Source organism: Strix uralensis, chromosome Z, assembly GCF_047716275.1.
Source record: "Strix uralensis isolate ZFMK-TIS-50842 chromosome Z, bStrUra1, whole genome shotgun sequence".
Taxonomy (NCBI): Eukaryota; Metazoa; Chordata; class Aves; order Strigiformes; family Strigidae; genus Strix; species Strix uralensis.
The window spans coordinates 58,932,366-58,959,752 of record NC_134012.1 but is presented as its reverse complement, the minus strand read 5'-3'; the positions used below and the strand labels follow the sequence as shown (position 1 = coordinate 58,959,752).

The 27,387-nt window shown below is 38.7% G+C and overlaps 1 protein-coding gene across 4 annotated transcripts in view; it reads left to right on the top strand.

Moving 5' to 3' along the window:
* The window catches only part of FER (FER tyrosine kinase), a 213,131-nt gene that overhangs the window by 175,373 nt on the left and 10,371 nt on the right, over positions 1–27,387 (top strand). For 3 of the 4 annotated variants that reach the window (XM_074855734.1, XM_074855735.1, XM_074855737.1), the window contains 2 exons: positions 21,968–22,122; positions 24,921–25,043. In XM_074855734.1, the coding sequence (XP_074711835.1) occupies positions 21,968–22,122; positions 24,921–25,043 (278 nt within the window). Of the gene's footprint in view, positions 1–21,967; positions 22,123–24,920; positions 25,044–27,387 lie in introns of those variants that run through there. The other variant, XR_012627031.1, reaches the window with a different exon arrangement.

Genomic DNA, 27,387 nt, shown 5'->3' with positions numbered 1-27,387 from the left:
TGTAAAAGTTATGGGAGATTTTTCTATGTCAAATAGAAAGACATATTTTGTCCTTAAATGGGGAGTTGTTGCTTTTTTTCACTGTTAAGTAACTATTAAATTGAAGTGCTTCAGCTTCCTTTTGGGGAATATTTTAGCACAACTGATACAGTGCTTGGTAATCTCTTAGATTTGACAGTGAGATAGTATTTTTGTATGGTAGTTTTAACCTATTCTTTAAAACTATACGGTTCACCTCTACTCATGTTTTGAGTCCCTTGCAGTAGATGTTGTCTAAACCTGGAGCTGGAAGGTAGGACAGCCATCAGACACAATGACATAACTCAAAAATGCTATGAGGAGGAGCAGAACTTCTGTGAGCAATAATGGCAGGGGCTCTAATGTCCACTTGTGCTGCTGACGTCAGCATGGAATAGGGGAAAGGACAAAATGATGCTCCCTAAAGAAGCCTGCAGCTGAGGAAGCCAAAATTTGTATGATAGCTTTGCTGCATGCACTGTAGGACCATGATTGGCATGTGAAACCAGAATACATCTAATCCCAAGTAAACTGCTGTAATGGCATGTAATGGAAATCTGAGGAGTCTAGCACCAGCTACTTCAGTCTGTTCATCTGCTTCTCTTGCACCAAAATATTTGCTAACGTAGAGGTGCCTGTTGGGCACAGTTGAAATTCCCATAGACTAAGTTACTAACTGCAGCTACTGCCTTAATATTTTAAAAACATCTTGAAATATTGTTCAAGTATTTCACCCAAGATTCGGGCCTATATACACAACTTTCATTTCACTGATGAATCATATGCTTCTTTTATATTCTGATATGTATATTCAAGACAAATTCATTTCATATCTAGTACACTGTATCAGTTGTATCTGTTTTGTAGAGGTACTTAAAGAGGTGCAATAGTTATCCACATACTAGAAATAGGTAGAGAAAATAAAAAATACTCCAGTCTGCAAAGAGATACACTGAACAGAACACCTGCATGCAGGTCTGAACACTGATATTAGAAAGGGGTGAATAAAGTAGTAACTCAGAAAAAAGCAAAAGAACAGACAAAACTGATGGACAAAGACACGTGATTGACAGCCGCTGAACATGAGCCAGCACTGTGCCCAGGTGACCAAGAAGGCCAATGGCATCCTGGCCTGTATCAGAAATAGCATGGCCAGCAGGGACAGGGAAGTGATCTTACCCCTGTACTCGGCACTGGTGAGGCTGCACCTCGATGACTGTGTTCAGTTTTGGGCCCCTCACTACAAAAAGGACATTGAATTACTCGAGCGTGTCCAGAGAAGGGCACCGAAGCTGGTGAAGGGTCTGGAGCACATGTCGTACGAGGAGCGGCTGAGGGAACTGGGGTTGTTTAGTCTGGAGAAGAGGAGGCTGAGGGGAGACCTCATCCCCCTCTACAGCTACCTGAAAGGAGGTTGCAGAGAGCTGGGGATGAGTCTCTTTAACCAAGTAATGAGTGCTAAGACAAGAGGGAATGGCCTCAAGTTACACCAGGGAAGGTTTAGACTGGATATTAGTAAATGTTTCTTTCCAAAACGGGTTGTTAGGCGTTGGAATGGGCTGCCCAGGGAGGTGGTGGAGTCCCCATCCCTGGAGGTGTTTAAGAGTCAGGTTGACATAGCGCTGAGGGATATGGTGTAGTTGGGAACTGTCAGTGTTAGGTTAATGTTTGGACTGGATGATCTTCAAGGTCCTTTCCAGCCTAGATGATTCTGTGATTCTGTGAATAATAAAAATCCAAAGCATAAAAAGTGCTTGATTTAAATTATCCAATAAGGTAACAAATTGCATTGTGAATAGAAGTAAAATATTATTGCTTGACCTAATAAAAATATTTTGAAACGGAAGCTGAAGATTCTGTCATTTGGAGTTTATGTTTGTTTATATATGGGAGAGGTGCATATAGTAAACATGAGCCAAGTTAGGGAAAACCAGCATTTAAATTTGGAGAATGTTTTTCTCTTCTTAGGATGTTAGTTGCCATAGTTGCTTTGGTTGCAGCTGGCCAACGCTATGTGCTTCTAAAGGAAGCTGATATTTTTATTCTTTATGGAAAAAGGGAATTAACTTTGTTCTGTCACCAAGGCCCACTTTTCTATGTGTCACTCCCATGTGTTAATTCATATGCAGAGCAGTTTTGCAGAATTTTTCTCGACACTATATTTACTTTTAGAAAAACTAAACAAAGTTGGAAAAAAGTATCATCAAATGTTTGAAGAAACTCAATTTAAATACAGTGGTTGAAATCCTAATTCCATTAGGTTAGCTAACTTTAGTAGAACCAGGATTTCACATCATGGCTTGTATTTACAGGAAGTAATTAAGAAACAAGCATTGACTGTTTTTAACTGTACACAAAGTACTTTTCTTTTTGTTTATATATAGGAAGATTTGTCTCACAATGCCAACTTCATTATCTGTTCATATTCCAACCTCATCTCTTTCATACTTTCTTCTCTGTGGTGAGCTGGAGACTGGTCAGTTTCTTCCGAGAGGTTTGGTTTTTTCATCATTAAATCCAGCTTTAATGATGTTTTAAACAATCTGACTTACAGTTGACTTGCATATCCAAATAACATAGAACTTTAGTCCTGTGGAAATTGTGTATTGCAAAGACTATTCCACACACTTTACAGCACACCCTTCTTTCCCCTAAATATTCCATATGCTCTAGGTAAACATTTTTGAAAGGAACAGAGGTCCAGGAGAAGCAGGCAAATCTTTTCACCAGTGATATGATTATAAAGTCAAAAAAAGGCTAGAAAGGTAAAATTAAAAAGTAGGAATGCAAGAAATCTGTCTCCAGATCTTTTGATTTGCAGTGTGATAGCTGCAGTCAGGGAAGGCTTCCTTTAATGTCAGATAGTGGAAGTGGTCTCAGGCTTTCCAGCTGGACACCCCACCACCACCACAGGATTATAAATTTTAAAAAACATCGAAGAAAATATAATTAAAAGATTGCAAGTTGTACCATGGAAAGGAGGTCTCAGTACTCCAATAGTCATCTAGGTCACATTGACAAATGCCCAGTTTCTGTAGTGAGAACCATCTATGAGAAAATGAAAGAGAAAGTGCTTCATATGGGCATATAGAATTGTAAGATCAACTGAACTCTTAAAGTTTATTGATTATCAATTCATTACAAATCAAAAGCACAAATATTTACAGAGGGAAAAGTAAATAAGGATGTTAAGTGAATGCACTACCATCTTCTACCATGTAAGGTTTAATAGGCTAAAATTTGATCTCTGGTCCCTATTAAAATTGCTGTTGTCCTAAATGTCATAGGCCTTTAACACATTAGGTAATTGTTGTGGAAGTGTTTTTGCTTTTGTACATGAAAGGTGATGCTGGGATGAATGAAAAGAAGAATTCCTATAACTTCCTCAGTTTGTGATTCAGTTCTATTGCATTTCAATAGGTGGAGTTTAGAGATTTTATACATACATACACCTTTCAATACTAGCTGACATATTTGCCTTGATAATACAAAGGAGATAAACGTTTAAAAATCATGCATGACAAGATTACCTAATATCCCTTCCAAATTACCTAACCTATCTTTATTTTTAGTTTAATATGCATACCTCTATGAAGTTGATCTTATTCTTCCTACCTTTAAGAAACCATAGTAAATGTTCTTTCTTTATGTGTGATTCCACGGTGTCACTAACATGCTTTTAAAGCCTGTGGAGAAATACTGAAAACATATGGTCATTTCCAATTCAGAGCTGCTCTTATTGTTCTGAATCATTTGTTATTTCTTTTGGGTTTTGCCTTTAAATAGCTTCATAATAACAACAATACTTTGGACTTTCTGCTTTTAAGTTACACTTCATTTTTACCATTGGTGATGCCCTTCCTTTTATCTTCTATAACTTTTTTTCCATTTTGTTTGTTTTGATTTCCCTTACTGTGGAAGGCCCGGGACCTGTGCTGTTTATACACAGAATGATTGTATGAGATCGTATTAATGAGCAGGGAAAAGTCATGTTCCCAAGTCAAAGCTATAAACAATTATGATTACCTTTGATGATACTGTATTACTACAATTACTTTGTCATGGCGAAGATTGCCGATATGCTTGGTTACAACAGTAGGGCAAAATATTTCTTACCTCCTTCTGTAAGTCCTCTGTTCAGCAGTATGTAAACTTTTTACATTGGAAGAGAAGTCAGCAGAGCTGAACTGCGTAAAGGAACATTTGTTACCAGTAAGAACTGATAGGAAGTTACTGCTTTGCTTGGTGAAAGGAGCCATAGCCAACTTGCTGAGGGTGCACTCTGACCCATTATCAAGATCATTAATGAAGATGTTAAACAGGATTGAAGCCAGTATTGACCCCTGGGGTACACTGGTAGTCACTGGCCTCCAACTAGACTTTGTGCCACTGATCACCACTCTGTGGGACCAGCCTTTCAGCCAGTTTTCTACCAAGGGTAGATACTGCCTGCATCTCTACTGCAGGTGGAATCTGGAGCTCTTCAAGCTGTTGCATCTCAGAGAAGATCCCTTCTATCTCCCTTTTATTTTCTCTGATGCTGTGTAGCCTGCTCACTTCCTGCTGTAACTCCTCCAGTTGGCAGCACAGCACCTCCCAAGACAGCACTCCTCCTGCAGGACAGAGGGCCATCATTCCTGACATCAGAGAGAGGTTGCAAGATGCTCCCTGCTATCTGGGGCTTGGAGGGCTGCATCCATCATCTGAAGCTCTTCTGTGGGAGCTTTCACTTCGAGCATTAAGATGTCTCTCTTGTGCTATGATATCAATGACCTTTCAAACATGCTCTGTCTTCGATTATGCTCTAATCTTAGATTATCTAAGATCCAAAATAATTAAAATTAAAACCTCCATCTTTCATGTTCCTGTTTCATCACCTCCTTGCAAATAATGCTGTGGGCAACTCATGATGAGGTCTTGGCGGTCTCTGATATGCTACAAGGACTGTCTATGGGATGGCACACTTTGAAGTGCTAATTGTCACTACACACTTGCTGAACTTTCTGTATGTTATGGTCAGTATTGCATTCAAGTTGACAGTGGAAATTTACAAAATTATAACCATGTAGCTCAGCAGCTTTTTTGGAATTATCTAGAGTTTTTAGTATTTATGCTGAGATTTTATAAATAGCATGCTTCTGGTAGCAGCAAAGTTCACATCAGCTCAATATTTTGAATGGAGGGACTGCATTAAAGATGCAGCAGATATAGCCTTTAATGCAAATAATATAGGCAATGTAGCAGTGATTTAAAATTCTGACATCTGACTTTGTAGGAACTTACCTGTACCCACCTGGCAACATCTGTAGTACTTTTCTGTACAGAAATGAGCAGTTTGTGATACAAATTGCATTTGAAGTTTTGTTGGTTTGCCCATTATTAAACATTTTAAAATTTATTTTCAAAAAATGTTACTCTCCAGTTATCAATTAATTAGCAGCTAGCAAGCAGTGATTTATTTTATCATATGATACCAAAATACCATCGTAAAGTTGCCTATAGCAATTTCTATGCATGCTACTTTAAACTGAAATAAATGTACAGTGAAAATAAATCTGTAGCACTATTTTTAGTGTAAGGTGCTAGGAATTCATGTTATAAGTGGAAAATACATACTTCAAACCTTTTTTATGAGATACGGAGGTTACATGTATGTGACTGATTCAAAAAGTAATTTTTTAATATAAGATAAAATGAACAAAAGCACTCATTCAGAAAATGAATGCTTCTTGGGGTCACTCAGACTTTGACTACTACCTTTTTGGTGTGTAATATGTATCTGATAGTATAATAATAGATTTCAGGGCAGCTGATAATTCAAATGTCTATTTTATACAAGTAAAAAGTTGTATTAGTTATTTAGTTCATCTCTTTGAAACTGACATTGGTCTGTACACCTATTTAACTGGTTTTGTTTTTTTAAGTAACTGCATTAATAAAATAGAATTTCTTAATTTTCCTAGGCAGCTTTCTCACAATCAGTAGATAATAAGCTTGTCTTTGCCTATGCTCAATTTAATTCTATTACTTGTATTTAATCAGAGTCCATGCCTGTTTGTTCTCTTCTTCCCACATGACTGATTAGTAGTATTTGTATTTTGCTGAACGTATTTAGGCTTAATTTTTCAAAATATATTATTTTCTGTTTTATAGGTTAAATCTAGTTTTGTTGTTTCCAAGACATTTCCTCATGCTTGCTTTCTCTCTTTTATTCTTTTTATTTCTTTGTCCTTACTGTTGTTTGCAGCAGCTCCTAATTTGATATCATCTGGAAATTCAATTACATTGCTATTTGACTTTTCCTTCAGATCATTAACAAAGCTGCTAAATGAAAACAGGCAACTTAAGTGCATTGTCATGTATTGTAACACTTTCTTTTATCTTTTACAATTTTTTGTACCCATAATCTCTTTCTGCAGGAAGATTTGAGGAGTTCAGCAAATGATTAGGTAAACGTTGGTTATTTCATAACCTTTGCCCACAGCAAATGCTAAAATAAATGTAACATGTTAAATAGTAAAGAGGATCCTGTGTACCTACAGTACAGTGCTAGAATGATTTTGTGTGTGGAAATATTTCAGAGTAATAGCCAAGTTGAGTAAATCCATAGCTTTGCAATAGTTTTCTTATAGTTCATTCTATTCCTGTCTTTAGATTGAGCACAGGAAAGTGTTTCTTGCACCTCTGACAAACTTCTCAGTCCCCTCAAGGACACAGGAGCACTCCAGATCCATAGGCAATAAACATTATACGTGAGTGAGCATGCTTCAACAGAGACAGGTAACAGCCAGAGGCAGGGTGGCTTCTTCTAAGGATAGAAGTCTGGATTTTCCAGGGGAAGGACAATATTGTAACAGATGACTTCACGAGATAGCATGAAGTTTTAACAGGAGAAAAAGTATGGAGTTCAATAGGTGATGAACTCAGAGCCCCTGGGCTTATTAACATGTATTCCTTGACTCTTCCGAGCTATAAAATCCTACCATCATGAACATCCATGTACATACGAGTTCTTCCAGTTTCCAGAAGCTATGGCAGTCCTGTCATGTCTGCTGCTATCAATGAGATGTAATCATGATCCTTAATCAGCACACTGTGATCTCATGTTTCTTCCACATTTCCTACTTCAGGTATCCCACCCAAATTTTCAATATCCCATCACTTTCTTCATCCTCTTTTGACCAAAAGAATGCAATTTTTTCTTCCGCCTTTATGGGTCTTTTTTGGATGGAAAACTTATTGTAGATTGGAAGTGATAGCAACAAAAAGGGGGAGAGAGATTCAGTTTAATTCCTAACTTGTTAATTTACAGAAAATGAATAGGTAATTTTATTCCTTTCAATTTCTATGTATAATTTTCTACAATGTATTAGCCACATAAAATTTTTTATGTATTTCTGTAAGCTAACCGCAAATCTTACTTAGCTGTCTAGAACAATCAGTAAATTATTACGTATCTTCATTTTCATTCATCCTTACTTTAGGTTCTTTTATGACAGTTACAAAACAGTCTATTTTTAGAATACTAGTATACCTTAACATGCCAGTAATCATGTGTTGATAATCTTTATTTAAAAGTACAGTGATATTGTAAGGTACAAATTACAAAATGTTTTTTACTCTAATTAGAAGATTATGAATTGGTAAACTATTATGTGTCTTTGTCAATCTGGCTTCTATTGCTAAGAATGCTTAGCAAGCATATGCTACCTGTGCCATCCACTTAAATTTTTCCCTTCCTAAGTAAGAAACACCCACAGTGCAATCATTGCTTTAAATTCTTGATTCTAGAAAATGGCTTTGTTTAATAAAATGAGAAAATTATTTTCTAAAAAGCTTAATCATCAGAAAATCAGCACTAGAAGCTGACCTGCTTTACACATTTTCTTTAAACTCAGCTTGCAAGCTTTTCTATCACTGATGTATAATGGACAAGTGAATATGATCTTTGACCATAACTGGTTTGCCTCTTCAGATGTTACCAAGTTTGTAAACAAGTTAAATACTTAGTGCGTCTGTACAGAGAAATCAATAATATTTTGAATAGGATAGGATAGAATAGAATTAGAATAGAATAGAATAGAATAGAATAGAATAGAATAGAATAGAATAGAATAGAATAGAATAGAATAGAATAGAATAGAATAGAATAGAATAGAATAGAATAGAATAGAATAGCACAGCACAGCACAGCACAGCACAGCACAGCGATTAATTAGAACTAAATTGAGGCATCTTCCTTGTATAAAAGGGCAAGGACAGTTACTGTAGCAAGTTTTGCGTCATCTTACAGGTTGAATAATGCCATGATATTATCACAAAAAATACACTTGTTAGTGTAATTGTATGCTTTATTGTGTTTCATTTTAGTTGCTTCTGTGAAGGATAGAGTACTTGTGGAAATTTTTGCTTGAAAATGGTATTTGCCTTACTATGAATAGTAGAATCTACTTGTATGACTGATTTTGGAAATTAAAGACATCTGTGGTTGTGAATTCAGTCCACTGAAACTTTCTTGGATAATTATCCATCTTAGATAATTACTTTTTGGATATTTAATTTCCCCCATAATTCAGTTAATATCAAATAGATTTTTAAGGAATATTAAAAAGCTTATGCATATAATAAATGTATCCATATTTGTGCTTCTTATGTTCTGTAATGTTTCTATCAAAAACTTCAAGAGCATAGGAGTGGTTGCATGGGATTCAGCAGTGGTATTGTTCCTGTGTGTGTCATGTCATTGGGGATTTCTGGAAGGTGTTTTGCGCTTTCCAGTTGCCCTAATATTGTAGGGTTTCCATAAAGTTACTTATCATCCAGTCCTAGGACTATCCAGACCCTTAGTTTTCATTAAGACTATCACTAGGACTGCTTTTTGTAAATTTTTTTCCTAGAGTTCACTCTTATGGTGTAAACTATTACTTTATGAGAAACGAGGAGGCTGGATAGGTTACTGTACAAACTTAATTTGTAAAGGGCTTTCTCAGGGCTATAAAATATATGCTATGTAAATCTTTCATTTCTGTAACTTTATAAAGGAAAAAACAGCTACCTATAGAAGAATGAGTATTACTATAAAATTGCAGGGAGTAATAATGTACTCTGTTAAGTTATTCACATTGGACAAAGGCAAGGTGAGCTTTTCTGCCAAGCAAATGAAATAAATCGGCACACAAAAGAAATTGAATTGCATACCTTTGTTTCAAGATACAAATGAAGTACAAGGGAAAAAAAGTCTCACATTTTGCTTAGCACATTACATGTAATCAGCAGTGCATGGGATAAATGGGTTATAAAAGTCTACAGGGATATCGATGCAAAGAAGACTATTACAGACTAAAATTACTGTGATGCAGTTTTCATTGAAATTATTGTTCAGAAAAATACAGACAATAACTGTTAACTTCTAAAAATATTGAGAAACAATGCAGATGAAAAACATTTAGATCGTGCTGATAGGAATGTTTCTATTCCAGAAACAGGGATTGTGAAGAAAACCTCAGAAATAGGAAAAAGGTGGGAGAAATAGATGATGTATTGATTTATTGCTTCATTGCCATCTTCATAGTCTACTGCTTTGATTCTCTTCAGGAAGTGCTCATTGTCTACTATGCCCATCTTTATCTCTTTTAAAATAGCTGGTACAGAAACCTTCTCCTACTAGGAAAATGGAGGACACATAGTAGCTTACCTGAATAAAACTGTAAGTTTTATAATGTGTTAGTAGATCTGCATAGTCCCTTGAGACATCTCTGAGCTGCAAACAATAAGTTTACAATTGCTTAATTTTCCTCTGCTATTACCTCTGTTGGTGACAGGTGCCATATAATGTGTAACAGCAACCTGGGTTTCTTTCTAGTAAAAATGTACCCAGATCAGGCAGGTGAGAAGGCTTCAAGATACAGGAGTGACCTTGTCACGCTTCAGAGCTGGAGTATGGATCAGCTCAACTCTCTTCCATATAGAATTACCAATTTTTTTAAAAAAACCCACTGCATTACTTAAAAATGCAAAACATTCAGAAAATAGGAAGCTTGTGTTTCTTTTTATTCCTCTTTACCTCCAAACTCATTTCCAGTGTCTTCTTCACAGCCATCCATCTTAAACGGTTTCTTCTTAATGAAAATTTAGATTCATACCTAACAATTCAACTCTAAGAACTGGACTTCTTTATATCAAACACCAGGTATTAGGAGACCAGAACTACAACTGTGAGAAGTGATAATATTATATAGCGTTTGTGCTTCACTTTTGTATCTCTAAATGGACACTTTATGCCCTTTGAGGTATGAGTGATCTCTACCATGGTCAAGAAGTACAATAGAAAGTTTAACTCTGACACATAAACATGTTGGGGAAAGTATTCTGTTCGAAGGCCTAAAGTCAGTACTGCTACTTCTCTACAAAAGTAATTAAATAATGTATCTAATTTAGTATGTCCAATATTTGTACCTACCTTAAGGTATACCTTACTGTAATTGTGTTTGTTCATTAGTAGCTGACCATTTTGCAGACTATAAAAATTAATATAATCTGCTGATTCTTACACTATACTTGTTCATCAGAAATGACTGTACAATAACAACTTTTTATCTGACTTTATATCTTAATTTTATTTTCAAGTATGTATATGTGAAGGCATTTGCAGTAATGAACTGTGGCACAGAAAATGTGAACATATTTTTCTGTACAGCAGTTGATAAGAAGTTTCTTCTTGCTGTTTGTACAGTCCAGGACAGCTGTCACTTGTTTAGAAAGTGTAGCTGTAGAAATGTAAATAGCATGAAAGTTTGTGGGGTGGGACTGAAGGTTAAGTTCACTAAAAGTGGTGGTTTCATTACTGAGCTATGCAAACCCCAATAGACGAAGCAATAAGCTTTGTCCTCATGATCCAAATGCATCCCAATCTGCAGTTCTGAATGGGATGCTGTAGCTTTCTACTACAGTCACCCATGTCACAATCTATAACATACTGAGCAAAACACTTAAGAGAAAATCAGGTACATAACAGTATGTTTTTTGAGGGTGGGAATGACAATAATAATGCATAGATGTTTGGAAGTTTGAATTAGGAACACTTGATCCCCAGCAGTGTGTTTATCCTTACAGCATTTTTAAAAACACTTAACAACTCCTCCCAGTATCTAAGGAGCATATTTTGTATTTGAATATAGTTTTGTTATTTTTTAGAAATCTGACATATATGAATAGATTCTTTGTTTACCGGCTTACCAACAAATTTTTTACTTACACCATGTAATAGTGTATTAGAGTAATTTAGATGATTAAGCTTTATTGGGCTCTTATATTTTCTTCTGTTTTCTTTGGCCTTTATTACTGGAAGTTTGCCTTTTGTTTAATGTGATCTTACTAGCCTTAGTTCACAGGAGTGTGTTCACCAAGCTACTATAAAGCATTTTAACTGGTAGCTCTTACTATCATGGCAATGAGAGTGAGCAGCGCAATGCAGACTATTTCTGGAAAGTAGGATACATTTTACTCTTACAGGTGGAAGAAATAAAGGTTCTGTGGAAAAAATGCGTTGTTAGATACAAGCTAGTTTTTCTGCTTGTGTTCAGCTACTGAATACAATTATTTGGACTTTGTTTTGTTACTTTTTTCTTTTGAGTTCTTTTTCCAAAATTTTTACATACTTCATCTGAAAACTGCAAAGTGCATTAGAGGGAGTGATTAAGTCACTAATGGTGTGATGTGGGAAAATTTATTCATTTTATAGTTGAGGAGAACTGAGCAATATCCAAAACTACAGATAGCAAGCAGAACACCAGACATTAGTGAGAAATCACTACTGCATCTAACTTGGACTTTCTCTGGTTTCTTAGCACTGTTCATCTGTGAAGATGAAAATGGACTTGCATTATATGAGGAAGTCAGAGAAATGATTAGCATTGTAGTTAATATTGCTCCATTAGTATTCATGAACTGATAGCTAAAATAATATGAAGAAATAAGTAAAACAAAGTGTAAAGGGGGAAGACAACATAGAATGTGTTTCTGACCCTCTGATATTTTGCCAGTTGTTATTAGGCGCATACTATTTGCTGTGTTCTCCACATCCAGCAAAAGTAGCCACATATGCCTATCAAGAAAGTTCTGAAATAGGTGTGTTTTGATTTAGACACCACTGGAAATTACCTTAGGTGATTGAAGGAGAGGTAGTGTCTTATAGTCCACAAAAACTCAACAGTTTCACTTGTAGATTTGCCACCCCTTCTTTTTTTGATCAGGTAGACTGATTTTGAGGAGATAAACTGATCCTGTTCACCAATTAATTGCTTGCTTTTATCACCTAAGAGTGTTTTAACTGCATGATCCAGGGATGGGATATAAAATGGCTAATTAGTTCAGTAAGGCAGTCTGTCCTGCTGGGTTATTAATGAGGAGTTTACTCTCTTGTTTTGATTTGCTTTAATTGATGAAATTCCATTGAAATACTAGGTATTACCTGCTGTGTAGTTCTTTTGGCATAGTCGAAGGAAGCGCAGAGGGGTGGGGGTGGGGCATAAGTATCCTTAGAGAAAAATTTATGAGGTTTATGTCTTTACTCACAGACATCCAGGTGGTAACAATTCCCAGCACAGAGAAGTTGCCTCTACTTCCCCTTTAACTGTCTATTGGATTTTTAGCAAAAGTCTTATGAGCTATCTCTTGCAGTTTCAGCATACTCAATCCATATTAGTCATTCCTAGTCCATGCCCTGTTTGTGTTTATAGGAACTGCACAGCAGTGCTTAAAAAAGAAATTTCCAGTTTACATATTAATTTTTATTCCTTAGTAGTTGGGGGGAAGGCACTTTGTTTCTAATAGCACTAGGAACTTACATACTCTTGGTACTAAATAGTGAGAGTCAGCTTCTCTTTTACTAATGAATTTGTTCCGTAGCAGTTCAGTCTAATTCATGTCCAATTTGTACAGCTTTCACAATGCAAAATAAAGAATTTTTTTTTTGTTTTCTATGTTAAAAATAAATACTGATTTTATGGAATTACTGCAGCAAGTAGCAAATGCTGTATGAGAAAAAAAACCCAATGCCCAAGCACCTAATTCCATGCAATTATATCTGTACCTCTTCAGGATGTTGGTTTTAGGGAACATTAAGGAGAAGGAAGAGAAAACAAATAGAACATACCTGGGGTTTTTAGGGAAAAGAAGACAAGTAGAGCATAGCTGATTTTGGTTTTTTTTAAAAAAGGCCATCTAGAAATTGCCATGATTTACTACAAATATTTAACACTGAAGTTATCTGTAATATTGACTCCTCATACTTGTTTTTGGTCATCAGCCATATATATTTATATTTTCTTGTTTTCCCTCACTTGTGTCACCTATCATACATACTTGGATGAAACCCCATTGTGTGTATTTCATATGGAAGGTTAAGATGTAAAGGTTTTTTTATAATCCTTAACACTATTATACTAGAGCTTTATCCTTTTATCTGTAGCAAATTGAAATGAATTAGAATCCTGGAAGAAAATTAAAGCTGTTAGTTATTAATTTAAAGCTGGAGAAGTAATAATTTTTAATGCTTCTTTTTTCAGATTCTGGCTATAAATTAAATAAATCACAGTAACCAAAATACATTTTTGGTAATTTTCTCTTGTATCGAGACTGAAAAATATGAACATCCTTTTAAAGGAGGCTGTCAGACAGGAGGAGGAACAGTGAAGAAATTGCTTGAAAAATACTGAAAAATCTTAACCAAACCCTCAGAATTAAAAAAACCCCAAAGCTTGATGTAGCTATAGCCTACAATGTAACAGTGTTTTTAAAAATGCTTTTAAGCGTGCAAATAGATGTTAAGGAAATCTGGTAAATTCAACAACAAATCTCTGAGGATATGAAACAGATGTAAAATGACAGCAGAAATACTAACAAGAAACTCTGACTTTCAGGACATTTATAAGCCCAAGGAATGAAATAATAAATGTTGGTCAAACAGACATTGTAAAAAAAACCACAAGAGAACAGGAAAAAAGAGAACCTGAAAAATACATCTACAGTGATGTAACTGCAGCATCTGAAGTGGCTGGTGGTGGAGCACTGAAAATGAAATTGTACTTATACTGTTTCACCCCACTGGATGGCACGCTACTAAAAGTGCAAAGCAACAGTACTTCTGACAGGATTTAGCATGATATTAAATATCACTGGATCTGCTGAACATTGTTGTCTTCTATATACTACAAGAACCAACGCCTCACAAGAATTGTGAAAAGAAAACTTAAGTGCCTGAGAGGGGGATTACAAACGTCCTTTAAAAAGACTATGACTAAAGTGAATGAAAAAGGGAAAAAAAAGTTCACAACTGAAGTATTTTCTAATTAAGTGAGAGAAAGAGTGTACCTTACACATGAGAAAGGAAGAAAATAAATTTGCTTAAGTCAGAAATAAGCATATTAAGTGCTCAAAAGGCTTCAGTAACACAGATTATGTATTAAAAGTAATACATAGTATTATCACTTCCAGAATGTGAGTTCTAGCTAAAAGCAGAAAAAGGTCTTAATACTGTGAGGCTTGTAACCAGCACTACTACATTTACTTTGGTATTTGTAGCTTTATTAATAAGTTAAGTTTTATCATAATGCATCCTTATCTATCTTATTGCTAATAGCTTGGCACTCACTATTTCATAAAATTTTATTGATGTTCTGTGGAAGATGGCAATGAAAATTCTTCTCTATTCAATACAAACTGAGACAAAGAAAAAGAAGCAATTTGCCTGGAAAAATTGATGGTGGACTTGACAGTTGTGTCCCCCGCACAAGTTGTAGGCCATTAGCTAACCACTTGTGATTCCTCCCTTGGCACTTGTGTGCAGCATGGCAACTTGAATAGTATCATTCTCCGGTCCACTGCCAGCTAATAGACAGCTTGAAAACCATTCTTTCATGAAGTAAAGACTTTGTGTGTCTGTGGCCTTTCAGATGGTCTAGTGTTAATTTGCATATATCCTGAACATAGTATCACAATCTTTACTAACTTTCTCAAATACCAGTTTGATTTTCATGGAAATGTTTTTGTATATTTTCAGTAATAGTGAAATAAAATTCCTCTAGATGACTCTGAAAGAAAAAGAAAACTGTCACATACAAAACAGACAAAAATTATGTGAACTGAGTGTAATCTTTGTTTGCAAGCAGCAATATATGTACTATTTGCAATATATTTTCCCTAATATTCAGGGCTACATATGAGAAACAAACCTAAGACAGCTCAGTATATAGATTTTTTTTAGTCTGACTCAAAACTTCTTTAAATGCTAGGTCAGACTCAGGTAGGAAGGTATCCATGATTTTAATTAACTCTGTAAATTTTCTTTGAGATACGACCTCATTACATTTTCCAGTCCTTATGTGCATCAGTCACAAAATCTAGACTTATATTAACACAGTAAAAAAACTAATGACTAAAGTATGATTGGAACCTAAGCCATAAATTCTTGGAAGTTTCACGGTGATACTTTTTACAGACTTGAGTATAAGCAATAACAATTTGGTTTTGTTTTGTGGCTCTCTTACTTTCACTGAACAATACCACATGCTAACATGAAACTATGTAACATACTGAGTATTCAGCTGTTTTATACATTTGTGCATATCTTCAGCTGCAGACTACGACTTCAGACTTGTTTTTAAGTGGTCCATCTTCTCTAACTGCAAGAATAACATTTTCATCACTGTAGCATCAAGCTCAAGAGGCATAAATATTCTTAGTGCAGACAAGCTGTGTGAGTCAAATATATATTAAAATTATTAAATCAAGTCATAGTAGCTATCTCAAACACAGGCTCTGTCTGCATATCAAATAATGTAGTCTCATTGTTGCTGAGGAGAGGGGCTCCGAAGCAGAGGATAGCAGCAGGGGACCCTTCCAAAAGCATCAAAAATCCCGTGGCAAAACCACAAGCTGAGAAGGCAGAAGCCCAGGGCAGAGGGAGAGCCTCAAGTCGCGCCCCCCCCCCGAGCGGGAAGAGCGACCTGTGAACGAGGGCAGCGGGGAATCAGGGTGGGCAGAGACCAGAGTGACGACACCCAACGCCCCTCAGGTACAAGAGCTCCCCAGGGAGGCGGCGACCAGGACGGGCAAACAGGGCGTGGCGCGGCAGTTTGCGTGGCAGTTCGCACGGACAGGGCATAGTCCCTCTCCTGGGTCTAGAGCTCATCTGAACTAGTTTCATTTTATCGTCCTCCACGAGTAGACTGAGCTGTGGTCTCCACTCGGGTCAAAACCACCACCAGAAAGAACGTGGCAACCCAGACGGAGCTGCCATGCCAACATGCAGCGGTCCAGGTCCCAGGCTGCAGGGAGTGCCTGAGCCTGTCAATCCTGCCAGAGGGCAGCAGTGACAAGACCCCTGTGTGCTGTGATCAGCTGGATGACCTGCTCAGCCTGGTGGAGGAACTCAGAGAAGAGGTTGAAAGATTAAGAATTGTTAGCGAGTGCGAAAGGGAAATTGATAGGTGGAGTAGCACCTTGGCACCCCTGAAGCAAAAGGAGCAAATGGAGGCTCCAAATGAGGCAGGTGATCCCTCACCCTCTTGCTACCAGGCAGAAGGAGGGGACCTAAGAGATGGGGGAGGCTGGAAACAGGTCCCTGCTCAGGGAGGCAGGAAAATCCTCACCTGACCTCCCTCACCCTCCATGGTGTCCCTTCACAATTGATACGGGGCCCTGGAACTTGTGAATGAAACAGAGAAGGAGGAAGAAAATGAGTCAAACAAGGAGGAAGGGGTCGGGTCGTTCTGGACCAGGTATTAAAATGAATTCTAAAAAGAACCCCAGAAGGGTCATTGTAGTGGGTGACTCCATTCTGAGGGGTGTTGAAGGTCCAATGCGCAGACCGGACCCGTTTCATAGGGAAGTCTGCTACCTCCCTGGGGCCTGGGTAAAGGATCTCACAGTAAAACTCCCCGCTCTAGTAAGACCCAAGAACTACTACCCTCTCCTGGTTTTTCAGGTAGGTAGCAATGATATTACCAGGAAAGGTCCTAAAGTGATGAAAAGGGATTTCAGGTCTGGGGAAACTGGTTAAGGTGTCGGGAGCACAAATAGTGTTCTCCTCCATCCCTTCAGTTGTGGGGATGGATGAAGAAGAATACAGGAGAACCCAACAGATGAACTTGTGGCTCCAAGACTGGTGTTACCACCAGGGCTTTGGATTTTTCAATCATGGGTTGGTATACAGGATGCCAGAACTTTTGCATTAGATGGGATGCACGTGTCCCAGAGGGGGGAAAGGATCTTGGGGCAGGAGTTAGCTGGGCTCATTGAGAGAGCTTTAAACTAGATTTGAAGGGGGAAGGGGGCAAAACATCAGCCCATCTGAAGTGCATGTATACCAATGCACACAGCATGGGAAACAAACAGGAGGAGCTTGAAGCCATGATGAAACAGGAAAATTATGATGTTCTGGCTATTACAGAAACATGGTGGGATGTCTCCCATGACTGGAGTGTGCCAGTTGATGGCTACAAGCTCTTCAGGAGGGATAGACAAGGAAGGAGAGGTGATGGGGTGGCGCTGTATGTTAGGGACTGTTCTGATTGCTTTGAGCACAAGTGTAGTGAAGACAGCGTGGAGTGTCTTTGCGTTAGAATCAGGGGGAAGGCCAACAGGGCAGATGTTGCAGTAGGAGTCTACTATAGGCCACCCACCCAGGACAGAGAGGTGGATGAAATATTCTATAGGCAGACAGGAGAAATCTCACGATCGCTTGCCCCTGTTCTTGTGGGAGATGTTAACTTCCCAGACATCTGCTGGAAATACAACACAGCAGAGCGGGACCAGTCCCGGAGATTCCTGGAATGTGTGGCAGATAACTTCCTGACGCAGCTGGTGAGAGAACCAACCAAAGAAGGTGCCCTGATGGATCTCCTCTTTGTGAACAGAGAATGAATGGTGGATGTTGTGGTGGTTGGAGGCCAACTAGGGCACAGCGATAATGAAATAATAGAGTTCTCTATTCTTAGAGAGGCCAGGAGAGGGGGCAGCAGAACTGACATCCTGGACTTCCAAAGGGCTGACTTTGTCTTGTTTAGGCACCTGCTTGAGAGGATCCCTTGGAAGACGGTCCTGAAGGGTATAGGGGTCCAGGAAGGCTGGGCACTCTTTAGGAAGAAAGTCGTAATGGCACAGGAGCAGGCTGTCCCCAGGTGCTGTAAGAGAAGCCGGTGCCAGAGAAGACCACCCTGGCTAAACAGGGAGCTTTGGCTGGAACTCAGGGAGAAAAGGAGAGTTTACAGCCTTTGGAAGAAGGGGCTAGCCACTCACAGTGATTACAAAGACACTGTGAGGCTATGCAGGGCAGAAATCAGGAGGTCTAAAGCCCAGCTAGAAATTAATCTGGCTTCAGCAATCAAGGACAACAAGAAATGTTTCTGTAAGTGTGTCAGCAGCAAAAGAAAGACCAGGGAGAGCCTCCATCCCCTGCTAGATGCAGGAGGAAACATGGCAACAAGTGATGAGGCAAAGGCTGAGGTGCTTAATGCCTTCTTTGCCTCAGTCTTTAATAACAAGACTAGTTGTACTGAGGGAATCCATCCTCCTGAGCCAGAAGACAGAGACTAGGAGAACAACCCCCCCGCATTCCAGGAGGAGATAGTCAGTGACCTACTGCATCACATAGACACACACAAGTCTATGGGACCAGATGGGATACACCCGAGGGTGCTGAAGGAGCTGGCTGGGGTGCTCGCCAAGCCGTTTTCCATCATTTACCAGCAGTCCTGGCTGACCGGGGAGGTCCCAACAGATTGGAAACTGGCCAATGTGACGCCTTTCTATAAGAAGGGTCGGAAGGATGATCCGGAAAATTACAGGCCTGTCAGCTTGACTTTGGTGCCCGGGAAGCTGATGGAGCAGCTCATCCTGAGTACCATCATACAACACACGTGGGACAACCAGATGATCAGGCCCAGTCAGCATGGGTTTATGAAAGGCCGGTCCTGCTTGACAAACCTGATCTCCTTCTACGACAGGGTGACCTGCTCATTGGATGAGGGCAAGGCTGTGCATGTTGTCTACCTTGACTTTAGGAAGGCCTCTGACACCGTTTCCCACAGCATTCTCCTGGTGAAACTGGCTGCTCGAGGCTTGGATGATCACACACTTTGCTGGGTAAAAAACTGGCTGGATGGCCGGGCCCAAAGAGTTGTGGTGAACGGAGTTAAATCCAGTTGGCGGCCGGTCACGAGTGGTGTCCCCCAAGGCTCGGTTTTGGGGCCACTCCTGTTTAACATCTTTATTGATGATCTCGACGAGGGGATCGAGTGCACCCTCAGTCAGTTTGCAGATGACACCAAGTTGGGTGGGAGTGTTGATCTGCTCGAGGGTAGGGAGGCTCTGCAGAGAGACCTGGACAGGCTGGAGCGACGGGCTAAAGCCAACTGCATGAGTTTCGATAAGGCCAAATGCCGGGTGCTGCACTTGGGCCACAACAACCCCCAGCAGCGCTACAGGCTTGGGGAGGAGTGGCTGGAGAGCTGCCAGTCAGAGAGGGACCTGGGGGTGTTGATTGACAGCCGGCTGAACATGAGCCAGCAGTGTGCCCAGGTGTCCAAGAAGGCCAATGGTATCCTGGCTTGTATCAGCAATAGCATGGCCAGCAGGGACAGGGAAGTGATCTTACCCCTGTACTCGGCACTGGTGAGGCCGCACCTCGATGACTGTGTTCAGTTTTGGGCCCCTCACTACAAAAAGGACATTGAATGACTCGAGCGTGTCCAGAGAAGGGCACCGAAGGTGGTGAAGGGTCTGGAGCACATGTCGTACGAGGAGCGGCTGAGGGAACTGGGGTTGTTTAGTCTGGAGAAGAGGAGGCTGAGGGGAGACCTCATCGCCCTCTACAACTACCTGAAAGGAGGTTGCAGAGAGCTGGGGATGAGTCTCTTTAACCAATTAACAAGCAATAGGACAAGAGGGAATGGCCTCAAGTTGTGCCAGGGGAGGTTTAGACTAGATATTAGGAAGTATTTCTTTCCAGAACAGGTTGTTAGGTGTTGGAATGGGCTGCCCAGGGAGGTGGTGGAGTCCCCATCCCTGGAGGTGTTTGTTTAAGAGTAGGGTCGACATAGCACTGAGGGATATTGTGTAGTTGGGAACTGTCAGTGTCAGGTTAATGGTTGGACTGGATGATTTTCAAGGTCTTTTCCAACCTTGATGTTTCTGTGATTCTGTGATTATCAGTATGTATCAGTTGATCAAAGTATTTGTAGCTGTACGAGCTTTAGCATCCTTATATAGGGCTCAGGACTTAGACTGAATGTAGTTCAGTCTTCTGTCATGAATGTCCCCACCACGCATATCATTTGAAGCTGTTTGTCATTGGTGGAGACCTTTCTTTCTGTGTTAGCTCTAGAAACAAATGTGGTGCACACCTTTGGCAGAGTTCTAGGTTAGTTTCTTCCAAGAGTAATCTAGTTTGCATGCATCAAAATCATTCTTCAAAACCAATGAATGTGCATTAAGTGCTCAGAGATTCACTTCAAAACTGTGCTACAGCTCCAATCCGAAATATTAAAGCTAATATAATTATTCTGGAATATTCACATAAGACAAGCCATTTGTGAGCATATTAGCTATTTAAGCAGAAAACAACCAGTGTAAATTTAGTTTAAAATTACTTTGCCCATAATGTTCCTAATGTTATAGATTTAATTCTGTTGCTTAACATTCAAAAATTTCCTGTATTTTATTACACTAAGATGGGAATAATAGATTTTTTATTATGTAGTATTTTAACTTACGAAACAAGAAATGTAATATATACAGTATGTTAATAACTTATTATTAGCAGGTGTTATTCCAAATATATGCTGCAGCAAAGCCACAGTGGTCTTTTATCAGGTATTACTACAGCCTGTCTCCTAATCTAAAAAAACATGTTTCAGATGGAGGGACAGAAAAGAAGGCTGTTGATTTTCTGAGCTTCTCACCCATCAGTGAGCCAAAATTCCTTTTCCTGTAATACTGAGGAGCTTTGTATTTTTTAATGGGTATCTTAATGCTAAGATAAGATAGGCAGAGAGAAGATGGAGCCAGTTCTCTGGTTTCTCACTGTCTTTCATAATTCTGGGAATATGTTTCAGGGTGCTTCTTCAAATTCTGTCTCTTTTTGCATAAAATCTGTTTTGTTAAACTGGGGGTTTATTTCTGCAACCTCAGAGGGCAGTTGTTGTGTGTTGATTTTGGCTGGCTGCCAGATGCCAACCCAGCCACTCTCTCACTCTCTCTCCTCAGCAGGACAGGTAAGAAAATAAGACAGAAGAGCTTGTCAAGATAGACAGGGTGATCCCTCATCAATTACCATCACAGAAAAACAGACTCAACTTGGGGAACATTAATTTAATTTATTGCCAATTAAAATAGAATTGGATGGTGAGAAATAAAGACAAAAACTGAAACACCTTTCTCCCACCCCTCCCTTCTTTCAAGGCTCACCTTCACTCCTTCATTCCTGACTCCTCTGCCTCCTTCCTTCCAAGAGGTGCAGGGGGATGGGGAATGGGGGTTGCGGTCAGTCCATAACAGGTCCTCTCTGCTGCTCCTTCCTCCTCACACTGTTCCTCTGTGCCAGTGTGGGTCCTTCCCAGGGGATACAGTCTTTAATGAACTGCTCCATCTTGGGTCCTTCCAAGAGCTGCAGGGGAATCTCTGCTTTGGTGCCTGGAGCAACTCCAGCATCTCCAGCACTTCTTCCCCCAACTTCTTCACCAAACTTGGTGTTCACAGGATTATTTCTCAGACTTTTTTTTCCTCTTTCACTCCTCTTTTCCAGAACTGCTATGCAGCATTTTTTACCCTTTCTTAAATATGTTTTCTGAGAGGCACCACCATCTTGGCTGAGGGGCTCAGCCATTTTAAACTGCTTCAAGTACTTTCAAATGCGTAAAAATACAGGGGTTTATTTCTTGTTCTAACTTAGAGACCTGGCTGCAAGGAACTGCTTGGTAGGAGAAAGCAACATTTTGAAAATAAGTGATTTTGGGATGTCCCGGCAAGAAGATGATGGCGTGTACTCATCATCAGGCCTAAAGCAGATTCCTATCAAGTGGACTGCTCCAGAAGCTCTCAACTATGGTAAGGACATACATGTATCTCCCTGAGGAAAAAAAAAAAAAAAAAAAATCAAAAGTAGCATAAGGAGCACCAGGAGTACACCATGGGCAATATTTCAGTATATATACCTATTCCTAGTGCCTAGTTCAAATCCATAATGTTTAAAATAATTTTAATATTTCAGTCTTAAGTTATGTAAAAAATACTATTTTGCCTTCAAAAAGAATAAGCCAGCAACATCAAAATTACTATTATGCAGCAATAAAATTATGCGTTGCTTATGTTGCTGACTCATTCTGGTACACTACCTAGTCAGTTATCTAAGTCATAATCGTTAACAAATTGAAAAAGAAAAGTTTGCATATTTATGGCAATGATTGTTCTGGTTCCTCTTTGAAAATGTTAGAAAGCATTAACATACAAGAACACTCTGTTAGATAAATCATTGCATTAGAGAAAAGTATAGTCACTAATTTATGGTTTTTTTAACTGCAGCTTTGCTTTACCTGCATTTTTATATATTGCTAGGCTATTATCTTGGGGAAAAAAATCCATTATTTCTGACTGAGGGAAGTGGTCCATAATGTGTGGGTAATAGTTCCAGAACAGAAACAGAAGCTGTTTAACTTTTTAGCTTATATGAAACTAGAAAAATAAGTTCTTCTAAGTAAAGTGGGCTGTTAACAAGCAGCATATTAAATGAATGATGCCATATTTTGGATGTGGTTCTCTCAACCAGTTCTTTAGTTGAGTACTTGGAAAAAAATTGTTTTAAATTCTTCATTTGAAGTGTCTATAAATATTTCTGCCATCTCTTAGAGCTTTTTTTTAAAATCATGCATTGGAAATCATAGTTACAATTGATAGCAAGATGCTTCCTCTAGCACTTTTGCAGGAGTTAATGCCATAACACAATAAAGCAGATCTTCCCTTTGAAAGGATAATAATAAATTTAGTTACAGTAGTTGATCCTGTATTATCAATTATTCTAAGAGGTGTTAGCGTTGCTAGCGTTCACTGGGGAACACACTTTTCTATTTTGGTTGTTAAAAGGTGTTTTGAATTTTCATTTTTGTTATTTCAGAAATGTGCACAGTTTATTTGATATATAATGGAAACCTATCCTTCATAGCCGTATGCAGTCCGGTGGACTACATTAAGCAGGAAATGGGCTCTTGTGACAACACCTTCACTTTGTACTTTTGAGTCTTTTTTTCTGCATAGTCCAGGAGAGGAGATGATAGTTAATTAACATCTACTTATTTTGTGTTTCCTAAAATGCATTGGAAAATAAGCTTGCTCAAAATTTGTTAATGTGTTCAGCAGTCTAATATACAACTTTCAAAATGCTGTAGAAGGTTTCTGTGTGTTTTTGAAGGATCATTTTTTCCACTCCATTGAAAGATGTGGGTAAAAATAACTGGTTTATGTTTTACCATTTACCATCCTAATAATATGGTCATAAGTATTGAATTAATTTGTGTAGGTAAGGCTGAAGGTATTTAAGGATACCAGAATGAAATAGAACTAAATCTGCAATATTTCAAAACTAGTTGGCACCCACTGTTTATGTCGGTTCTTAATGGCAAGCTTTAAAGTTTGGAAGAAAATGAGAGATGGGTTCATTTGGCCATTACATGAATGATACAGTGCCTAAGAAACTGTGTAAAAGGTCATTTTTTAGTCACTTCTGGATTCACTGTATATGACAAATTAATAGCAGTCACAAAAAGATTTTAAATTAAAAAAACACAAGTTGTGAAGTATAGAAACCAGATTAGGGCAACTGGGGTGGTTAGGGAGTTGTATCTGAAGTAATAACTGCAATCCTGATGCTACTGGAGCTTGTTGGAGATTGAAACTTTGGTTCAGTGAGTGCTGTTCAGTGCCATTCCAGACTGTTATTTTTTCTTGGAGCTATAGATTTCCATCACTTTGAGCAAGTGGAAAAATATATTTGAGAAGTTCCTAATAAAATTACATATTTAGGCCAAGTGTAGTGTATTTTTGCTTCATCTTCTCTCAAAATTAAAATACACATTTAATATGTATGTTTTTCCAGTACAACATTTTGAGTTGCTTGTCATGTTAAGAAATCACTATGTGGAGGCGTTTTTTTGTGAATGAACAGGCCTTTTTTTTTTCCCAGATAATGTCATAGTGAAAAATATAATTAACTGTGCAGAACTTGTGCTTTCTTTAAAAAAAACTAATCACCTATCTTATATCTACTGAATTATTTCAATGGAAAGTGTTAAATTACTGGATGCCAAACTCAGAAGAGAGTTGATGCATAGACAGGAAAACTAATCTTACTACAAAGAGCATACTGAATGCCCATAATTGCTGTCTAGGAGGCACACAAGCTAGTGTAGCACAGCTGGAAGTGATATTTAGTTTAACAGTAAACTGAACTTTCTGACATCAGAACAGTTGTAATGTCACCAACTGTCACTATAATTTACATGTATTTTCCCTTTTTCTAGAAATTTTTCTGTCCTTTTACATTAAAAGGAAAAAAATATTTTTGTACATTAAGTAGGAAGGAAATTCTTGTGTGACAAATAACTGACATGGTAAGGTCTGACAAATTGTAGAACTTTGTTAGCTTATGTTATTCCTAGGTATTGACCTTAAGCTAATTTGTTTATCATTTGAAATACAGAAGACTAGGATATCTGCAGAATGTGTTATTAGTAGCTACAGCTTTGTTCTGCTTAAAGCTTGCCAATGTAACACTTTACAGAAAATTTGATGCCATAATTACCTGAAACAATTTCTCTGTACGTTAAACTGAGAGTCTTCTCTCCTTTTCTTAGGGAGATACACATCTGAGAGTGATGTATGGAGCTTTGGAATTCTTTTGTGGGAGACCTTCAGTTTAGGAGTATGTCCGTACCCTGGAATGACCAATCAACAAGCACGAGAACAAGTCGAGAAAGGTAGTTATTCATAGGGAGTGAAAGAAATGCTGTATAGAACCATAAGTATGTAGTACATACGGTATAAAATAGCAAAGAAATAACATACAAGTTATCCAGCAACTTTAGCAAAAATATTATGAGATTTTTTAATTGCTGAATGTGGCTTTCTGAGAGTAGTGTGATATATAGGCTTCTTGAAAAAAGGAATATACTGACCAGTGACTTGAAGGACGGAAGTCTTACAGCATACTGACTTTCATTGTTGCAGAACTAAGAGGTGAGATGAAGTGGGGGGATTTACTGCTGTGCATAGCAGAAGCTTGACCAGAACGAATTATTTAAGATTATGCTAATGCAGGTATAAATATTCTAAACTGCCAGAAGAAAAAATCTGTATCATTTAATCTTCTCTATTAAAGCATTTCATACAAAAATTTAGCAATTATGGTGGAGAATGGTAAGCTAGTGGAGTGTTGAAAGCCATTTTTCTCTTTTACAAAATAATCAAAAGGCTTTTATTTAAAATAGCAAATAACTGTAAGCAGGATTTCAGCACTTTGATTTACTTTCATCATCTTCAGTGGTGTTTCAGAACTGTTCCTCCTCTACATAGTACTACTGTGTAACTCATAAACAGGTTCTAAGCTAGTAAAACTGCTAAATGATTTAAAAAAACTCCCAACTAGTTTACTAATTTATAGATATTGCCAGTGTTTTTTATAAGCACTGCAGATGACCATCAAAGTTTCTCCCTAAAAGGCCAAATCAAAAAATCCAGTGTTCTCCAGAGCAGAAGAGTGTTTGTAAAAAGAAGCCTTACTACCTAAATACTGAGATTGTGTTTTAATCCACTGAGAATAATTTCTTGAAATTTATAAAATGCAAATATTTAGAAGTACATTTATGCTTTCCCAGCTATTTATACTGTGGGGAAAATAGTCCTGTTGGCCTGTCAGCAATTCTTTTTCATTTTGTTTTTAATGGCATTTTCATGTCCTTTATCAGCCTGTTTTCTTGGTTTTCAGTATATAACAGCTCTTCTGTTATGATAGTCAGCTGAGACACTCAGATTCTCTTCCTGATCATATCTATCTCAGTTAGTCAGTAAGAGCCATCAGTGAATTTAGTTATTTGAATGCTTGCTTTAAACCACAATAATTTCAATTCTAAATAACTTCATAGAATCACTTCACTTTAAGGACAAAAAGTACTTGCTGCTGTCACTGTTTTGAAGAACGTAGTTTCTAGGGGAAACTTTGTGAAGGAAAGGATTTTTAGATAGTTTCATATTATCTTGTCTGTAAGTATCCTAGAGCCCAGCTTTTATCCTTTGAAGTTCCATGCATTAATACAGCACCTAGAGCAGATGCATGCAATATAGTGAAGAATGTTCCTCAGATGTACCAGTTGTATGAGACCATGTATGATTTATATTCTACTTTAGAAGGAGCGATGCAGAGACCTGTGCCATTCATCTGAAGTCACAGGGCTGCATTTACCTGTAGGTCCTATGTGCCAACTCACTCTTCTGTGCACTGTCTGCCATTTGGTCAGAGAGCTACATGTAGTAAAGAGTTCATAGAATCACAGAGTCACAGAATGGCTGAGGTCTGCAGGGACCTGTGGATGTCATCTGGTCCAACCCCTCTGCTCAGGCAGGGCCATCTAGAGCCGGATGCCCAGGACTGTGTTCTGATGGCTTTTGCATATCTCCAAGGATGGACACTCCACCGCCTCCCTGGGCAACCTGTGCCAGTGCTCAGTCACCCTCACAGGGAAAAAGTGTTTCCTAATGTTCATTTCAGTGTGTGCCCATTGCCTCTGGTCCTGCCACTGGGCACCACTGAAAAGAGCCTGGCTCTGCCGTCTTTGCACCCTCCCTTCAGGTGTTTAGATACAATGATGAGATCCCCCTGATCCTTCTCCAGGTTGAACAGTCCAGCTCTCTCAGTCTGTCCTCAGGTGAGAGCTGCTCCAGTCCCTTCATCATCTTTGTGGCCCTTATGGGATTCTCTCCAGTGTGTCCTAGTCTCTTTTGTACTGGGGAGCCCAGCACTGGACACAGTACTCCAAGTGGACTCTCACCAGTGCTGAGCAGAGGGGAGGGATCACCTCCCTCAACTTGCTAGCAGTACTTTGTTTAATGAAGCCCAGGATGCAATTAGCCTTCTTTGCCACAAGGACACATTGCTGCCACATGTTCAACACTTGGTGTCCACCAGGATCCCCAGGTCCCTTTCTGCCAAGCTGCTTTCCAGCTGGGCAGCCCCCAGCATGTACTGGTGCCTGGGGTTGTTCCTCCCCAGGTGCAGGACTTTGCACTCCTCCTTGTTAATCTGCATAAGGTTCCTGTCAGCCCATT